This window comes from Calypte anna, chromosome 2 (genome assembly GCF_003957555.1).
Source record: "Calypte anna isolate BGI_N300 chromosome 2, bCalAnn1_v1.p, whole genome shotgun sequence".
NCBI lineage: Eukaryota > Metazoa > Chordata > Aves > Apodiformes > Trochilidae > Calypte > Calypte anna.
The window spans coordinates 68,011,282-68,030,666 of NC_044245.1; the positions used below are offsets into that span (position 1 = coordinate 68,011,282).

Here is a 19,385-nt window from a genome sequence, read left to right on the forward strand (position 1 = left end):
AAGTGAGCAATGTTTTAGAAGTAACAAGTAGAAAGTAGTAGTGAGTCGAGATGAGCAGAAGAAAGCTGCGTTCAGCATCTTATTGACTTCAGAGCTTGATTTTGAATGCATTCCATATGTATTGCATGTTTCATTACCTGAGAACATTCAGAACTTCTGTTTAGCAAAAAGGTGGGATTGCTTTTTTTTAAAAAAAGTGGGTAGTCTGGGAAGAAAACTTGTTTGGAGAGATAAGACATGACTGACACAGCTGTCATCTGAAAAAATGTTTGAATAAAAAAATATTAGCAGCAGTATTCAATAAATAAAGTGGGTGTATTATTTCGTGTAGTATTTAAAAAACTATTTCTCTTTTCATCAGGTTTCTAATTGCAAGCCTTTTTCTTTGCTTTGAACAAATACTGTGTTTTGGGACAAGTAGCTATTCTGTGCATCTGTAGATGAATTGGTGAAATACCTGTTTTAAATTGTTCTTGTCCTTCATCCACTGAAGAATTCTTAGATAACTGTCACTCCTAGGGAGTAAGAAAGAGTTCATTTTAAAAAATGAATTAATAAAATAAAGACTTCGATATGGTTGACATAAAATCTGTATCTGTCTTCCCATCATTATGAATATGCAGTTTTGGTTCAACTTTGGATACTGCATCTGCAACCATATTCAAGTTTATTTAATGAAACTGCAGGGTAGGTACTGATTCAGCATTTGTTGAAATATTCACCAGGAGCTGGTCTGCTTGACTCTTGAAAAGGCTCTTGATTTAACCTACTCTGGTTTAGTTGCTGTTTCAGTGACTGTTACCTTCTTACATTTACTTGCTTTGAGGTTTCTGAAGGGCAAACAAACTGCTAGGTAATAAAATAGTGATGTGTCTATCTTTCTTGCATGCTTAGTACCCTGTCTAAAATGTTGTAGGTATTTACTTGTTTGTTTGGCATAAGCTGTTCTGCTTTGAAAGATCCTGTTGGGACTATTCTTAGATGTTATCTGCAGGGTATGTGCAGAGGAAGGTTAATAGTCTTAATAGTCTTTGGCACAAACAGAAACGTGATTCTGTGTAGCTGAGTTTTCTTCTGAACAGTCATGGAGAACAGAGTTCAGTGATTAGTATCTTTCCATTGCCAATGTTTAAAAAAGAAAATCTATCCAGCATAAGCACCGAAAAACTAATTCCAGCAATCAACAGATGTTGATTTCCACATCTACACAGCAGTTCCTTTGGAGTTGCATTTATGAATACTTTCCCCATACAGTTTCATGTTATTGTATTTCAGGTATTCGATTTTGATGCAAGATGTTTGAACCTATTATTATGGTTGTTATATCAACCAAGAGAAGCAAAACTTGATGGTAGGGTGGGATCCTCAGGAGTTACCAAATCTGACCAAACTGTTTAAGTCGAAGTCACTGAGAGTTTCACTGTTGATTTTTGTGGGATTCAGATTAGGTCACCTGCACAGTACTTGTGAGATCCCACCTCTAACTATTTCTGAGTTGAGTGTGTGATTATTTCCTCACAGGGAGGAGTCCATCACCACAGCCTTCCAAAAGCACCATACGAGTGACATGCATTGGTCACAGTACCAAATTCCAGTAACTTTAGGGATCTCCTGTCTGAGAAGCTGTATTAATAAAGCTAATAGCTGTTGCTGAGCATTTGTGATCACAACAGTGAAAAGTGTGCTGTGGGCTTCACTGGGAGTTTTAAGTGGTGAAGACCTCCAGGATCAGGCTCTGGATGAGCCATTCAGTAACGTGTGTGGTCTTTCATAGGCGAGTTTCATGCTTGCTTGTGGTAGTGGGAACTAGCCAGCCATGACAAAAAAAAGAACATTGTGGGTCCTAAAGGTTGTGCTGGTGCTACTTCTGCTTTTAAAGTGAACACAATCTGAAAACCCCTCCGCACTCAGCCTGTGAAGAGCACTCTGCATGTGCCATAGCTTCTAAAATCTGTGGAACAGCTGGTGTCAGTGCATGCTGGAGGAGTGAACCTTCTGGCATGTACTGCGCTTCAGAGTTAGCTCATCTCCTGCCTTCAATTTTTTTCCTGTTCTTTTCCCTTGGTGGTGCAGAATTAGTGGCATGGAGTTGTCTAGAGGTGTGGAGGAAAGAATAGCATGTAAATTTACTTTCAGATCACAGGCCCTCATTCTACTGGAGTGAGTCACTTGAAGTGATACTAGTGTTCAAGATAAACCTCTCAGATGCGTCATACAAGATACTTATCGTAACTAATCTGTCACAATATAATTCTCATCCTTGGCTCCACAGCCTATCAATATATATACTACTGCTATGTCTTTCCAAATTAATATATCTGTGCAAGCTGTTGTGGATCAGCTTATGGTTGTATAGCCAGCCTGGCTTCCCACAGCAGGCATCCCTTTTCCTGATACAAGGCAAGAGGGACTAATACTTGTCAATGCTGTTGCCTCCAGCAGCAAGCTGCTTTGGTTTGCAACCTGACTTCATTCTCTCTCTCCCCTCAGCTGCATTTTTCTATGCTGCTTTCATGCAAAATGCCACTGGCTTGGTGTTGTCCTGATGGTACATTTTCCATCATCAGACACTGCCATGTCTCCATCTCCATGCTTGGCACTGTCTGCTGAGACTTCCCTGCTCTGACTGTGCCTTCCCTGAACCAGATGACCATAGTCAGAAGCAGCTCTCCTCTGGTTGTGGCATGCTGGGGGTGACCTGTCAGAGTGAAGAAGTCTGGAAAAGCACGGTGGTGACAGGGCAGGTCCTCAAATCTGTCTGGCTGTGGGGAAGACAGTGGCTGCAAGTGGTCTGAGAAAATGGCTGGTGCCACGTGTAAGTGGTGGTGAAGAGATTGCTATGAGGTATCACCACATCCTTTCTGTCATAGTGGTGAAGTCCATGCATCTTGCACAGTGGTATTTTAGGGTGCCAAGGGTCAGGACCTTTTATAAAAGGGATTCCCTTTTGGTGTAAGATGATGGCAAGCGAGGTAACATGGTGCACACAGGAGAAATTAAAGAGAAGTTTCTGAGTCACCAAAGCAAAGGAGGTGCTGGAGAAGATGCTGTCTCAGGCAGCCTCTGGAGCTGAGCAATGACATTTTCAACCCCCATCCCAGTTTGCAAATTAAGTGTTTTGTGGACACATACTGCCTTTCACCTTGCTGGCAAAGGATCTCTTACAAATAAATGTGTGACTTTTCATGTGTGTTGTTGAACGTGCAGGGTTATGACAGGGCTTTGCATTGTTACAGAAAGATAAGCTAAGGCACATTTTATGGTAGACCTTTTGGTGTGAATCATTATCTTTATAAGTACATCTGAAAAATTCATAACTGCATCTGAGATAAGTTGCAAGGCTCCCTATGAACAATGTACTTTTTCTGTCTGAGCTGCAGCCTCTATTCTTGGAAGTCCTATTTGAGAAGTTACTTAAATACGCTTTCAGAAGTTTCTTTTTATTAACAGTCATAGGACAAAAAGCTTTGAAAATAAAATGACAGTTAAAGTGAGCGTTGCCAATGCAAAGCAGTAGTGTATAGTGTTGTTTTAAATATACCTAGTAACATTTTTAATGCATCAGAAATTGTTATCTAACTTCCCTAATCTTGTAATTTATACTACCTGACTGAGAAAGTGAGGCTAACTTTGTGTGAGGCTAACTAAGAAAAGTACAAGTTTTGCAATTGTCCTTGAATTTTCCCAAAAATAAAAGCCAGCCCACATACCAGGAACATGTTTCATCTCTGAAATGGGTTTTGCTTGATTTATCAGCAAGGTAAAGAAAAACGATTGAATGGGATAAAAACTGGGATCAATGGGATCAATGGGATCAACTGCTTCTCACAGATGCTTTTAGGTTGTAGCATCTGTTCGTGGAAAAAAGAAGTGTGGGAGAAGATGCATCTTTGTTTTGCTAGAAATGTAAGAAAAATGAGATTTTGAAAAAGAGACATTTTTAGTCAAGATGCTCTATTTTAAAAAGTTTGCTATTAGGCTTTGGGATAAGAATGACTATGCTATGTGCTGGTGTCATAGCATCAAAGCAGATGTGAAAACAGTTTTAAAATTTGGCTGCGTAGAGATGATCTCTGCTTGTCTGACTAACAGTGTGCCTTCTTCAGAGTCTGTAAAGCTGCATCAGTCTAGAGCAGGACTTGAATGGTGGTAGATAAATGTATTCCACTTGGATATTTTCTTCTCATTCCTTTTTCCTTCTTTACACAGGGAGTGAAGTATCTCTGCATTCCTGCTGCTGACTCACCCTCACAGAACTTGTAAGTTTGCTTTAAAAATAAATCGCAAACCCCCAGAAATTCCTCAGTACCGTGATGCCTGTTTTACAGTGAGCTGAAAGATCTGAATCTGATCTCTCACAAGGATTACACAAATGTGGGGTTTAATCTGCTAAGAAAACATGGTAACACTTTATTCTAGCCACTTTGATTCAGACCCTGCTTTTTGTAAGAATTTTTAGGGCAGTCACTACATAATCACGTTTAATTTGTAGCCTTAAACTTCAGGAGTTCTTCAGTGGGCCTACTCCTAGTTTTTTTCAGCTTATTCTAGCCACTATTTTTGTAAATCCATTTGCTTGGCTGCTGTTTTCTGTTGGCGTTGTCTCCAGACATTAACAAAATGAAAATATTGGAAAGAGGTATGCAGCCTGTTACTTCAGGGGTTGAAATACATTCCTTACAGTGGGCCTTCAAGATAAAGTCCCAGTGTGCAAACTACCTCTGCAACTGGCTGCCCTGGACTTCTTGAACTTGCCTTAGGAGTCCCTGCTGCTCTGAGCAGTGGGCTGGCATGGTGGGGAATTTCTGCTCTGTGGTGACTCTTGCCTTGAGGATATATGTACTGAAACTGGGGTGCCTCAGCCTCACTCTTTCTCATCTCCTCTAACATTCATCGAACTCTAATTGACTTGCCTTTTGGTTTAGTATCTTGAGCCACTGAGCATAGCAAGTCTTGATTCCAAAGAAAAATCAAAACAGGTTTTGTAAGAGAACTTGGATGGTGACCAACTCTTTCTTCTAGAGCTCATTGTTTATGCTGGGGAGAGGTAAGGGGGGTTTCAGCCACATCCTGCTACCAAGTGTTGTAGAGAAACAAGTAGTTGAAAGAGGCCTGGTAGGTACAGAAGGAAATGCAGCACTGCTTTTCTTTCACATCACAGCAATATTCTGGCTCATGCTTTCGGGGGATATTTTTAGAGTACGTGTTTTTCATACCCTAGAAGGATTCCAGTGTGGCATTTGATGTGTGGTGATTTGCCTTTTCATTCTACATTTCTGTTGTGATTTTCAGGGGAAGGGGAAAAAAAGCACACCGCACACACCCTATCACCACCCCAACCCACAACAAAAATGCCCCAAAGCCCTAAATTTCAAGATAAATTGGTAATCAGAAAGCAGACAGCTGACTGACTTTGTCATGGGCACCTTTTATGACCTTAGTAGTTAAAATAAAAATAAATGTAAAAAAAATCCCTTTGGGAAAGGAAAAAAAGATATTAGAGGCAAACTTTGACATGTTGTCATATTAATTGTTGGTACTGTAAGATCTCTAGCATTTCTGTAAATATTCTGCAAGTCTGCTTCCTTTGTTAATAGAGATCTTTATCTATTGGGAATGTAAAGAGGAAGGATGGCATTTATGATGAATGTTAATCAATCTACAGTTCAGCCACTCCCTCACAGTTAAATATATCAAGGAGTTACACTGAAAAAACACCTCCAGCCCTTGAGCTGTCTGGCACAGTACCAAAATTCTTAAAGCTTCTATAAGAAGATAAATATTTGCATGTGTTTTGTTTCTGTTATGCTGTAAGCATCTAAAATACTTCCTTTGGTATCACATTGTTAAAAGCAACTGTCATTACTTGTAATACTGATACATTTTATCACTTAAAATAAAACTTGATGAGTAACTGATTTTTCTTTTTTGCTTTATATAGTCCAGATCCTCAATTAGAATCAAATTATGATGCTTGCAAATAATGCTTGCTTTTTTTACAGTCTTTTGAAAGCAAGAGGGAGATGTCCCTGTTCAGTCTGTGAGGATTTGGCACAGTGTTATCAAGGAGCAGTTGGCAGTACAGCCTGTGCCTTCTGCAGAGGGAGGCATAGCTGGGGAATAGGAAAGGGAATTGCTTCCTCTACATCATCTTTATCTCTCTCTGTCTTTCAAAAGAGGATGAGAATTCTGGTGCTGTAAAAGCAGCATTCTGCATTGCAGGTCCTTGTGTTTTCTTAGGAATAGTTGACAGGCACAACTGAGGTACATACTGCTGCCTTCTCTGTCTCTCCCAACAGCAGCTTTGTCAGGAGCTTTGCTGCTACTTCGCAGCTGGTGGCAAGTTGGTAAGGTCCAAAATTCCCACAGAATTTTGGGGCTGTGAGCTCTTTATTCAGTTTAGCTCAGTTTTAGAGAAGGAAACTTTTTTTTTCTCATGTGTGTAATTCAAATTTACTTTTAGTAAGCTCATTTAGTGGAGCTTCCTTTCTCAGAGGAATGAATTGCCAGGGAAATACAGCAGGGATTCCCCTGTCAACATGTGGGTGTTCACTAAAGCTTGCTTCTACTCTTGTGTTCTTCCTGTCCTAAGCACAGGAATCAAGCAGTTGCTTTTGAGACACAAGGTGCTTCCTAGATGGTAAACGAGTGTTATCCCTGGACTGTGAGAATTTTACCTTGGACCACTGAATTCTCCAGAAATGTCATCTCCTATAGAACCTGTTGCTAAAATGTTAATTCTGTAGAAGTAAAATCTTCCCTTCCTGCCCTGTTCCAGCTGCTTCTCTTAGACTATGTGTTTCTAAGGAATGAACCTCCAACAGTCAGGCTGTTAGTGGTGATAATACAGAAACCAGAAAACCTGTTAAGAAATGTAGGTGAATCTTTGTTGTATTTACATTGCTGAAGGAAAGGAACATCAAGATACTTCTTTCTATCTGATATCAATTCTTCTTTTTTAACCTTTATAATATTAGTAGAAGTCTGACTAGCAACAAGTGAATCATAACTCTGCCCTTAACCTAGTTTTGCATTAATCAGCTTGCTAATGCATAAGTTTAGATAACTTTTAAAACAAATGGTAGGGACACTGTACTGGTTCTTCCTGTGGTGTTTTCCCACTGTGAAGATGATGCAGTTCAGGACCCAGCTTTAATCTGGGAGATGTGAAGTCAGATAGCATGTAAGAAATTGTCTAGAACTAGAAGTCCAATAAATAGCCTGCAAATCAACACATTTGTCAAGGGCTTTCCTGTCACAGATGGTAATCAACTGTTTTGTGGTTAGACTTGCCAGTCTTCTTTGTGTCTGGCACTTGCCACACAGCTAACTGGTCCTCAGTCTTATTTTTTGGATAAATATAATTTGTACCAGAACTTTGAAAATTAGTTTGGGCAACTGTCTGTTGGAGCCAGTGGAGACCCTGATACCATAGAGTTGTAGAGGAATTAATTTCTCCTTTTCTCTCAAGATGAGGAGGGGCCAAGGTTCTACAGAGCAGTACTAATGCTAAGCTTGGCTATTTCTCATCTCATTTTAATGAATGCCTGTAAACACTTACACTTGGCTACACTTAGCATTGTTTCAGCAGACTAAGTGTCAGCAGTAAGGAAAGGCAAATAAAACTGAGTGGATTGAGTTCGCTGCTAGCTATATTTAATACCTTACAAAGGTGTTACGTTCACTTGCAGATCCCTTTCAAGCCAAAGCATTGAGCTGTTTTAACTAAAATGTGTTTTTAATTTTTGATTGAAGTGAATTCGCTTGGAGCCGCACTGGCCTGGTTTTCTAGAAAGAGGAAAGATGAGTGTATGAGGTTGGGATGTTAGCAGTCTGACTCAACTAGATTTCATCTGGCTGATCCATTCAGTCTCAGATAAGTGCTTCTTCATTGTTCAATAGCAACACCTCTTGTGCACACAGCCCAACATCTCATTTGTCTTCTGAGTTCATTTATGTGAAGCTACTCACATCCTCCAGGCAGAACCGAATGCCATGATTTTTTAGAACTCAGTCAGTGAAAAAGTTTTGGAGATAGTGATAGTCTGAGTAGAAATGTGTTTGTAAGGCTTTGTCCCTTTTCTTCACTTATCCCACATACTTGATTGGTTTCTGAAGAAATATAAAATCCTGTGATTAAATGCCATCCTGAAGCTTGAGGTTGCATAGTGACATGAGATTTTCCAAATAAGTCACTCAAGTCTTCTTCTTCTCTTATTATATCTAGTGATGCAAGAACTGCCTTGGAGAAGGAGTACTTTAGGTATTTCACCTTAACCATCATTTCCTTTGCAGTTTCCATGAGCACTGCCATTCTGTTGTGTCACTGCCCTCCTCTGTATCTTGAGTGTTTATAGTATCAGCACCTGCACTGTTGGGCAGGAAGGGAAGCTTCCTTTTATGTGGGTATTCCTGATTTTTGTGTGGCTGCTGGTGCTGAGCTGAGGTTTTGGTTTTTTTCTTTCACCCTTGTGGTATAATATTCACCCTGAGAGGGGAAACATCTTGAGCACAGGACATTGTGTCTCATGGGTGTTTAGCCCAGGGTATTTTCAGGTTTGTCTTTGCCAATAAGACTGGTACTGACTGCCCCTGAAGAAGCTCTTTCTCAGTGGGTTGCATACACTGCTGCTGCTTGCAGGCTTAAATAGCAGTAACATACAAAGGCCACAGTGAATTCCTTCCCTGTTGAACTAAGAGGTGCTGCTTGCACCTGCAACAAATTGCAGGCAGCCCAAAGGCTTTTCAGTCTGCAAGGCAGAGGTAGAATAAGCCCCTTGGGACTGGGATGCAAAGAGGCAGTGCTGCAGATTTACTTAGATGATGAAATCTGGCCAGTTACTTCCCTTCAGACTTACCCCACTTAAAATTAAGAGGCATGCGGAAAGGATAATGAGAGTAGAAGCCTTAATGTTTGTAAACTTCAAGTTTTCCCCTCCACTGCTTTTAAAAAGGTAGGCTTTAGGAAGAGGTTGACTGATGCCCTTAATAAGGACAGTCTGAGGTGGGGAAACTGGAAGGAAATGAAGAAGTCAGGGCTTGAACTGTGATTTCTTTCACAGCAAAACAAAAGGTCTCTTGAGAGATTCCATGTTCCCAAGGTCTTGCCACGTCAATGCTTCCCAGTACATGGGTTGAAAAAGGAGCTAAAGTCAAAGTTAAGCATAAGTTCTGGCAGTAGGCAGTGGATGATGCCTTTTTGTGCTTTTTTTGTGAGGGCATTATACCTTGAGAACTGTTGACATGGTTGTGCTGAGTTTTATCTGACATCTGAGCATATGCATGGCCAAGATACTGGTTTAAAAAGGAATAGAACACAAATGAAGCACTAACTTGACAGTCATCAGAATGAAGGGTCTGTTAATGTTTATCACACTGTAGTGCCTAAGATACCAGTTTCTTCTTCAAGAAGAGTGTAGAATAACTATGCCAGTGAGATTTGCATTTTAGTGACAGACACTGGCTTTACCTTGTAAGACCTGTATTCAGTTCTAAAGTCTAGAAACAGTATTAAGTGAGCTTTCGAATACATTTTTCTCTTTGTAAGTAGCGATTTTACTAAATAGAGCACTTTCTTCATCCCTCTTCTGTTTCTGTTTTCAGGGCAAGACATTTCAGAGAGAGCATCAAATTTATCCATGAGTGCCGACTTACAGGTGAAGGCTGCCTAGTTCATTGGTATGTATACCAGTTGCTAAAAAAGCTTTGAAAGGGTTTCTCTACCTTGATTTGGATGTTTACCATTTTAATAATGTTAGTGGTTCTGTCTGTTTTATAGCAAAATCCTTTTGGACTGAAATGCCCCCTTTATTTGAAGAATAAATTTTGAGTCACTGGGGTGGGCACTGCCTGGAGATAGAATGAGCCCAAGAAATTCTTCACCTTCTCTTCTTATCAAACATTTTTGTAGGAATGATTTCACTGCAAATGCATTGGCTAAAGACATATTATTTATTTCCCATTATATTAATCACTGTATTTCTAGATGTGATTTCCATAATTTGAATGATTGGTTTCTAAATTGGGTGGTTTGGTGTCATGAGAGTTGTTAAAAAAATTCCTTTGAACAGAAATTTATTTTTTCCTCTTTTTTCTTTAAACTGCTGAATCATTCAAGTGTTGCATTTGTTAATAGCAGGACTCTGGAGAGGTGCTCTTGCAACTGCAGAGAACAGAACAGAAAAGGAAATCCAAGGCTGTGTTTTTTCTTGGTCTCTGCTATTGGTTGTAGTCCCTGCAGTTTTTGTCCAATTGACATATCTGAGTCTGGAATCAGAGTCATCTCATGATGTGAACACTGGACTTGTATACAGACCCTGAGCATAAATCCTCAGTTTGCTATTAAGTTATGATAGGACTGTGTACAAGTAATTTGGTCAGTCTCCATGCATTTAAAACAGGGATAATTTGTCTGAATTCTGTCAGGGTTTAAAAAAACCCATATATCTAAATTTGTGAAGCATTTCAAAGGCCTAAAATGTTCTCAAAATGACAAGTAAAAGAGTCTGGTGCAATTGTCTCAAACACGTGCTTTATACTCACAATAGTAATAGTTGGGAGGTTTTTATTCAGTGCTGTCACACCAGTAATAGCAAATTATTGTTACTTTTTCCCAGTGTTTCAGTGCAGGGGTAGCAGGAAGAGAAAAAAACAAGACAAAACATAAAATTGAAGCCTTTATTCATGGTGGAGAGGGAACAGTCTTACTTCACTGCTCTGATCTATATAAGCAAAAGAAAGTGGGTGACTTACTTCTGACTTATTAAAAACCCGATCTAACTTAGAACATGTGCACTGTCCTCTGGTTTTGTGAAGACTTAATAGTTCTTCCTTTCCCTTCTCAGTAGCCACTCAGAACTTTCTTGACCTTATGATGGATTTGTTCTGATGCAATTGAGGAAGCAGCACTAAAATCTTTTAACTCAAATATTGTAATAGTTCTTCCTGGTGGCAAGCAACACAGCAGTCTCCTGTTGGGAAATGATGTTTTCAACTGTGACAGATGGAGTACAGCCCTACTTCAATTTATTGCACCTCCTTTTCCATGCAGCCTTGCAGGTGTCTCCAGGAGTGTAACACTGGTAGTTGCCTACATCATGACCATCACAGACTTTGGTTGGGAAGATGCACTGTCTGTTGTCCGTGCAGCCAGATCCTGTGCCAATCCTAACATGGGCTTCCAGAGGCAGCTACAGGACTTTGAAAAACATGATGTACACCAGGTAAATGAAGTACAGGCAAATGAGCAGTAAAACACAACTCAAGTCTCAGATCATGCTCATTATTTTGGGGTCTGGGTGGTTTATCTGACTGTTTGTTCTTTCTTTGAGGGCGTGACTTCTTGGTCTTGCCTTCTCCACTGGGAAGGTGTGAATAGAACTGAAGGTATCAAGGAATGCTGGGCGGGAGAAGAGACAAAGCACAACATCTGGAGAAGCCTCCTGCCCAGTTGTGGTCTCAACCCACTGATTGGTTTCTGGGTGCTAAGACACAATACAAGAGTGTTTTAGATGTGGGAAAACTAAAAAGCAAGTTGCTCAGAATGCAGCAGAAAGACCCACCTCTAAGTACCAGATACATAAAAATAGTGGGTTTCCCCCTAAGATGTTTATTTGGAATAGTAAGCAGGAAAGAAGTAATAATCAGAAATTTCTCTATCCAGGACTTCAATTAGGTTCTCATGATGACTTGTGTCATGTTCCCTTCCTCCTTCGGTGGCTGAGACTTAATAAATTTTCTGATGTGTAGAACAGTCTCAAATCTGACCCTTTTTATTCTTAGCCTTTGAAGGCTTTGTAGGACTAGGAGAATTGAGGGAACAGTAAGAATGCAAAGTTTTTTTTGTGAAACAGAAAATAGTTTCTTTCCCCTAAAAAGAACCATCCCACGCAAAAGACCTGCTCCCTGTGGGTTGCCAATTACTTCCACTTATGTTAACAGCCTACTCTGGCTGTCCCTTCTGTTTTCCATTGCTCAGCATATTGCTATTCTCTCTTTGTGCTTATTAAAAAATCAGCAGCAACAGAAGCAAACCAAAATTGGAAAGCAAAATTTGTGAGGCAAAGGATGTTGGTTTGTTTTTTTAATTCTATCTCTCTCATTCTGCTGCAGAAAGCTCAGTTAAGAAATATGCATTTGTTTTGCACAGTGCAATTTGCAACTGTAAATATTTTTGTTTTTTTAATATTTAACTGAACATTTCCTGGATCGTTTGGAACTGATGTAAATGGTGGAGTAACTGATTTTCAAGAGACAAAAGTCAGAGGGGGACTTCCCAGACTTGTCTCCTTCCTCCCTTACAGTCATTTCTACTCTAATTGGTCTGGGCTAGCAGCAATGACAATTAAGGCTATATGCAAATAGCCTGATAAAGACAGTAACGTCTCTTTTTTTTCATTCACCATGGATGGCACCTTCTGCCTTTTTTCACTGAGGGGGAGGCAGGAGGTTGCAAAAAGAAATATCCACCTGTAGTCACTGGCTGGGCTGTAGTTTCCTACTGTCTCTCAACAGCAACCACATCCTTAGCAGGTGTCTGTTTACACACCTGATGTCAGGGGAATAATGCCACCTGCCAAGGGTGTGAACTTTTTTCAGATATCAGCAATATGAGTGTTTTGCTGTGCCACTGCAGGGGGGTATCCTGTAGGTTTCTGGAATGGGGTCCTTTTGATCTTGTTCTTAGGAAGGGTTTTAGTCACTAAGGTCACAACATGGTTTGCACTAGTTCCAAACTTCTGCATGGTAGCCTGAGGCTTCAGATTTGACTCTGGACCTTATGATATTCTAGGAATGGGAACGAGAAGCTATGTTGAGGTTTTGTCTCCCAATGTCCTTTATTTTGTTCTCCTTGAGCTCCAAGGAGAACAAAGATTTGAAAGTTAAGGCTTGAAAAATTCATATTATCCCCGCTGGGACAGAACAGTTAAGGTTGGTGTCTACTTGCTGCTTCTACAGAGAGCAACAAGATTGTCAGGAATTACTTAGGTGGACTCAAATTTGCTGGCTGGCTAAGAAATAACAGAAGAGGATGGGATAGGATCTATTAAGTTGAGTGTAATAGAAAAAGCAAGCAGGTGTGATTTCCACTCTTCCCTGTAGTGTGAGATGGAGCTATCAAGTAGCAGATTCAAATCAAGGAAAAGGAGGGGGGTTTATACAATACGTACTTATGGAGCTTATTGGCATTCAGATATTTTGTGGTAAAAATGTGTGGATTCAAACAGTGATCCCATGATAGAAAAAAAATAATTTGTTGCTATCAATCACAAAGATAATGCCTTGTACTCGGAAAGCACCTGAGCTGAAAATCACTAGAAGCTGAGGAAATTACTGGGGAAAACGTCCCAGCATTATTGCCCTGCCATTTCCTGATTCATTCCTTGTCATTTACATCTGGTTACTCTCATATGAGGATACAGAGCTGGACCGACCTTCAACTGGACTTGCTACATCTGTAACCATGTACCGTGAGGTCATTCATGTCACTAACATATAGTGTCCTATTCTGTAGCTTTTAAGTTCCTGGACTTTTTCTTCACAGAAGGTATCATTCCAGATAGCTACAGTACATTTTTTACTGCTTGTGCTTGTGGGCTCAGGATTAAAAAAAAAAAAAAACCACAACACGTGAGTGGTTCAGTTTGTGATCTTCAACCTTCTTGCAGCCTGTTGTGACCTGGGCCAGTTGGTTGGCTGATCATATGCTAATTCACCCTGTTGTTTGTATATGCAACAGGAGGAAGGTGCTTTTAAGTCCTGGATGTTCATGTCCAGTGGGTGTTACTTATTCTGTATCACTCCAGTCAGCCAAGCTGTTATGATGGTGTCTCATTTTAGAGGGTGTAAAGGATCTTGGTGATTTCACGTGTGTGTTCCTGTATCTGTGTATTCTGTGCTGCTCTTGAAGGACATGCAGTATTTGGAGTGTTTTTCTTTAAATTGCTTGTGTTTTAGATTAGTATAATTTCTGCATTAGTCTCATACAAAATGATCAAACAATAACATATGTATTTTCAATTTCTGCAGTTCAGGCAGTGGCTGAAAGAAGAATATGGTGAAAACTCTTCTCAGGATCTGCAAGAAGCCAAAAATCTTCTGAGTAAATATAAAGAGCAGGCGGAATTGCATCAGAATACTGGGGGAAGACAGTGGAATAACAACTTCTCATCTGTGCCATCCCTCTCGTACAGCAACTACACAACAGAGACCTAATCATAGAAGGTTGATCTTTTCAACCTTTGAAAAACACCTTGCCATAATTTCCATCCCATCTTCAAGATGCTCAGTAGTAGTCATGCAAACAGTTGATTTTTAGAAAGCTTCTTGATGAAAATACTACATTCTGCGTGTGCGTGCGTGTGTGTGTATGAGTGTGTTTGACACAGTTTTATTAAAAGTTGGGCAGGATCATGCTCTCTGTGTGCCCAGAGACATGGTCCAGTTCCTGTGGCTGTGCCAGTCTATCAGCCAGTCACAGCTATTATCCCTTTATGCCCACATTGCCTAGCATTTGCTGTGAGGTTAGCTCAACTCCTTTCATTGTAGGCTAGCAAAGGGCTCTGAGAGATGAAGTCTGGTGATTCAAGCTGTGGCAGTTTGACATCTTTGCACTGTTTTTTAGTGTGGCTAAGATGGTTTTGTACCTGAAGGAGGGAACTCAGGTGTCTGTCTTTGGTGCTCCTGTTGGGGGGGTAGGATTGAACTTTAATGCTGAGCTTTAAGCTGAAGCAAGGGAGGAAGGTACCCTTCTACCAACAGTAGCATCTAGGAGAGAAGTTGGACAGACAGCACTGAGTAATAATTTCAGCTGCCACAGTTTTACTTGGTTCAGTGCACGTGAGACAGAGCTGTCGCCAGAACTGCCACAGACTGAGAGCACCGAGACTGTGACCGCAGCTCAGCTGATGTGCAGTGATTTTAAGCCGTGGTCCCTTGGTTGTGCATCTGGTCTCCCAACATAGGCTTCTCTGGAGAATAGTTTTATCAGGTCTCCAGTGCCACTGAACTTCATTCCCCATGGAACACGTGCCTCTTCAACACACGCCCTGCGCACACGATGTCTCCAAAGAGTGGGCTCGGTGTGAGTGCAAGCACCTCCTTCTTTGCTTGTGCTGTGGTTTGCTCTTTGACTTCAGCTACCTCAAATGCTGTTCTTGTCATTGTGGTTGTAAATGCAACCTTGAAAATTGCCTTGTGTAATCTTAATCTGAAACTGAGTGAAGCAAGTTGGATGTGTGTGTGTGTGTGCAAAGGAGAGCGTGTGTGCACGTATATTTCACAAATGTCTGAGAAGTTTATTGTGTTCTTTCAGGATTGCCCACATTTCTCACCTTTTAAAAAACTGAATCGTTTCAGCCTTCTGCCACTTTAAAAGCCACTACATATTTTGCTGTGATCAGGTTTGTAGGAATGCATTTGTAAAATATATTTTGAACTAGGTTAAAACTAGGGGCCATGCTCTGCTCTTGGTAACATGGTGTGTTTCTGGAATGGAGCCATTGCCTGACTCAAGTCTACTCTAAGTGTAACTTATGTCCCCATTTTTGATGGTGTCATGGGGGGTGGCACCAGTGCAGAGACTCTGATTTCTTGTCTTTGACTCAGAGGATGGAAGGCCTTGTGAAGAGGTTTCTTGTGAAGATTGCAATAAATGAAAAATGCCTTCCAAACAGCCAGGATACATAACAAACAACAACAAAACCAACCTCCAGTTTGCTTAAGCGTGATATAAATCATGCTAAAAGCTGAGCACTGGTTGACAAGCAGTCAGCATATTAAATAGACTGTTGTGTCTTTTGATTATTTTAGTACTCTTCCATCCCTTCACAAGATTCCTTTTCATGTGATTTCCTGCTTGCTTTTGGTGGCAGTGAATTCCCTGGATTGGAACAAGGCTTTTTGGCAGCAAGGAAACTCTGGCTGTTAAATATCTGTTGTTAAGTATCTTCAAAAAATGTATAGTTTGGCTTGTGAAATGTGGATCTAGTATATCAATAATTGCCAAAAATTATAAAAGGGAATGGGATGAAACTGGCCTGACTACTTCATCTGAGTCTAAGTCTGCATCAGGGTGTCATTGCACTAAGTGCTTTAAATGTACTGAACACAGCGAGGTAATCATGTCTGTGTTGAAGTAAGGGATGCTGCTGGATTTGGGGAAGGTGCTGGAACTGACTTTGTTTTCAAACTTGTAGCTAAATGAACCACTACTTGTTTGGTATAACCATCCAACTTCTCTGTGTTTGCATGTTAGGAGAAGCATTTAGCCCTTCTTGAAGGTGTTGATCTGCAACTAATTGGCTCTTTAGGAATTCCAGCACAGCATTGCCCTCCTTGGCAGGGGGATGTGCTGATGTGGATGTGGTAACTGGAAAACCCTTTCCCCAGTAACAGGGTCTGCCACACATTCAGGATGCTGATCCAGTTCTTCAACCCTCTACTCATAACAGGGCATGTGCAGCTTGTCCCACCTGTGCTGTTGCAGGTATCCAGTCAGTCCATCCTGGAGCTGATTCCCATCACTCCAGGTATGCCAGAACACTTCTGGCACTCCTGTCCTTTCAGTTGTAACCCTTTGAGTGCTGGTAAGTTGGCAATTCCTTTGTTCTGAGAAATAGAAGACAGAATGGGAGACGTCTGTTAACGTGCGTGTGTCCAAGATTATTCTGTACTGGATTTTTTTGTAGTTTGGCTATTCCCAAAGAGTCAGTCCTGCAAATAGGATTTGTTTAGAACTGACTTTGGCTTTAAGGCCATATAGCTGCATTAATAAGCATTATACTGCAGCTTGAAAGCAGATAACAGGGTAAATCAGGAAGACAGAGGGGCTGCCGTATTATCAGCAAGTGGAAATACTTCTCTCTTTAAAAGTCAGAAGAGGTACTTTCTGTAGTCTCTTCTACATCTTGTTTAGTGGTCTCTTTCTACTATACACTGTTGTTTTAGAGTGGTAAAAAACAATGGCAGTGTAAGAAAACTCAGATCTGGTTTGTCCAACATAGAGAGCAGGATGATAGTTTACTCATTTATTACCCCAAGGTGCAGAAAAGAGGTTAGCTACAGATCCCACCTTTGGCCTTTTAGAATGGGAGAGGAGCTAACACAGACTGAGAACATGACATGATTTGTCTTCCAACCAGCCTTCTAGAGGCAATTTGTAGGACTTCCCAGCTATCTGGAACATGACCAGATCCCAGTCCTCCTCTTAGTAGTTGGCATTCATATTGTAGATGATACATTCAGTTATTTTGTTTCTGTACTTCATAACACTGTCCTCATTTTGATGTTCACTGGAAAACATAAAGTTTGTAACACCTTACTGGATATCCAGATTTAAAATATACAATCGATTTGATTTGGCTAAACTCGATATCCATGTGTAATTATAAGCAGATGTTTAGTGTTATACAATGTAGGTAATGGGTAAATGCATTAGTATTTATTACCCTGATTTTTAAGCTGGAAAGAGTTGCTTCCTTACATTTTTGAGTGGGAAGATATGGCAAATCGTATCTCTGTTTTTTAAAAAGGACAGTAATAATGCTGGTTGCTATGATTGCCACTGCCTATAAAGAAGTCAGTGGAAAATTATAGTAATTACTTCAGCTAGTTTAAAAACTCTAAACATGGTAAGCTTCTTGATTCTCTGTCTTCCTCTTCCTGGGCATCTTAGCGAAGCCTTGATTGCTTTTTCCAAATGTTTGTATTTAATATGTTCTACAGTTTTTTTATAAATAAAAGTAAATGTTAACACCTGATCTTCTTGTGTATTTCTTGAAATAAATATAGTCTCTGCATAGTTTCTACTCACTGTTTATCCCTGCAGGTACAATAGGAGTAAAAGACAAATTCTTTTTGGTATTTACATTACTTTATTCCCCAGCAGCCAGACTTCTTGAGACTTCTCCTCTCTTCACCATGTTCTTCCAGGTGAGTTCAAGAATCTGCAGCACAAGCATCTCTTGATAGTACTCCCAGAAGAGGATGTTACATGTTGCTCTCCTCCTTATTGCTGGCCTGTCATTGCAGCAGAGTATGTGGTCAGTCCAGATTTGTTATTCTCTTCAAATACTTTCTTTTCCATAGGAAATTGGTTTAAGGCTTAATTAACTGTAGAACTGAAATGGTTTACAGACTGTCAAGACTCAAGGCTCTCCATAGTGGTTTGTCAGAAGAAGCTGATGTAAGAGACAGATGATGATTTTTCCAGGGGGGGAGTGGGAGGGGAGAGGGCAGAAATTAAGAGTTTTTATAGGAAAGAGGGGGAAAAGCCCCACTTATATTCCCATAGATAACACCAGAATTTCTGGTTTGACATGTACTTCTGCTGAGAGGGTAATTCTGGGCATTTGAGCAATCAAAAATAAAACCACCTCAAACTCAACACCCCCTCCCCAACAGGAAAATAATAACCAGTCATGCCTAAGTAGCCAGATCTTATGGCCACTTTAGCTGCTGCTGAAGGCTGAACCATATCCTTCCAGTGGGATTCTCTTCCTCATCATGAGGGCAAAGTTAGATGCACAGGCTCAATGAATTCTGGGTCTTTTCTTTTTACCTTCTCCTGCTCCTCCCAGCTGTTGTTAGTTTACAGACTACTGCAAATGTGTGCAAGTTTCCTAAGGGTCATCAAGGATTCAACTAATAATATCCTCCACCAAAATAAAGTTAGTGTGTTAGATGCACCTTATATGATGCAATATTCAGTGTAAGTGGGATGGCTCTCATTTTATCAATATGTTTCAGTCCCTTCCCTATTTTTCTATGAAAAGACTTCAAATTCAGTGCAGCCTTCTATGTGAAGCTTCAATTAGTAATTCCTTTCTTTCTCCTGTTACCTGCAGCATATATGTGCTATAGCATTAATGAGACAAAGCATGTTAAAAATATAATCCCTTTTTAATTTAAGAAAACTTCCTAAGTTTTAGAGGAGGCTTCCCCCTGCCCCCAGAGGAAAGCAGCAGTTTCCAAATTTAAAAATGCACAGCTGCTCTGTCTTCCTTTTGACCACTTAGCACCCTTCCATGGGCCATTTTTATTCAAATCACATGTAAAAATGGTGCTACAGCTGTGATGCCATACTGTTCCCAACTTCATATCTCACCTTGTTTGATGTTATGTGTAACTCTTGTGAGTTCTAGAAAGTGGCAGTTCTCATTTGATTCATGTAGTTCTGCCCCACTATGCAATAATAGAGTGAGGGAACTGGAGGCAAACCCCCATGTCCTTAGTTGGGCTCATAACCTGATAAGGAGTCTGGGCTTTGCCAACAAATTATCAGAGTCCTTCTGCCTTCTTAAGGAGGTTGTAATGGTGGAGGGACAATGATGATGGTCTCTAAAAGATACTAGCATAAGGAAGATGATCTTGCACTGTGCAATGTT

The 19,385-nt window shown here is 40.4% G+C and overlaps 1 protein-coding gene across 1 annotated transcript in view; it reads left to right on the top strand.

Moving 5' to 3' along the window:
- DUSP22 (dual specificity phosphatase 22) overlaps positions 1 to 17,759 on the top strand; it is a 42,789-nt gene extending 25,030 nt beyond the window's left edge. Inside the window, exons 4-7 of the mRNA XM_030444892.1 lie at positions 4,210 to 4,259; positions 9,604 to 9,678; positions 11,051 to 11,222; positions 14,029 to 17,759. Coding sequence (XP_030300752.1) covers positions 4,210 to 4,259; positions 9,604 to 9,678; positions 11,051 to 11,222; positions 14,029 to 14,214 — 483 coding nt within the window. The 3' untranslated portion in view covers positions 14,215 to 17,759. The remainder of the gene's footprint in view (positions 1 to 4,209; positions 4,260 to 9,603; positions 9,679 to 11,050; positions 11,223 to 14,028) is intronic.
- Positions 17,760 to 19,385: the final 1,626 nt, after the last annotated feature.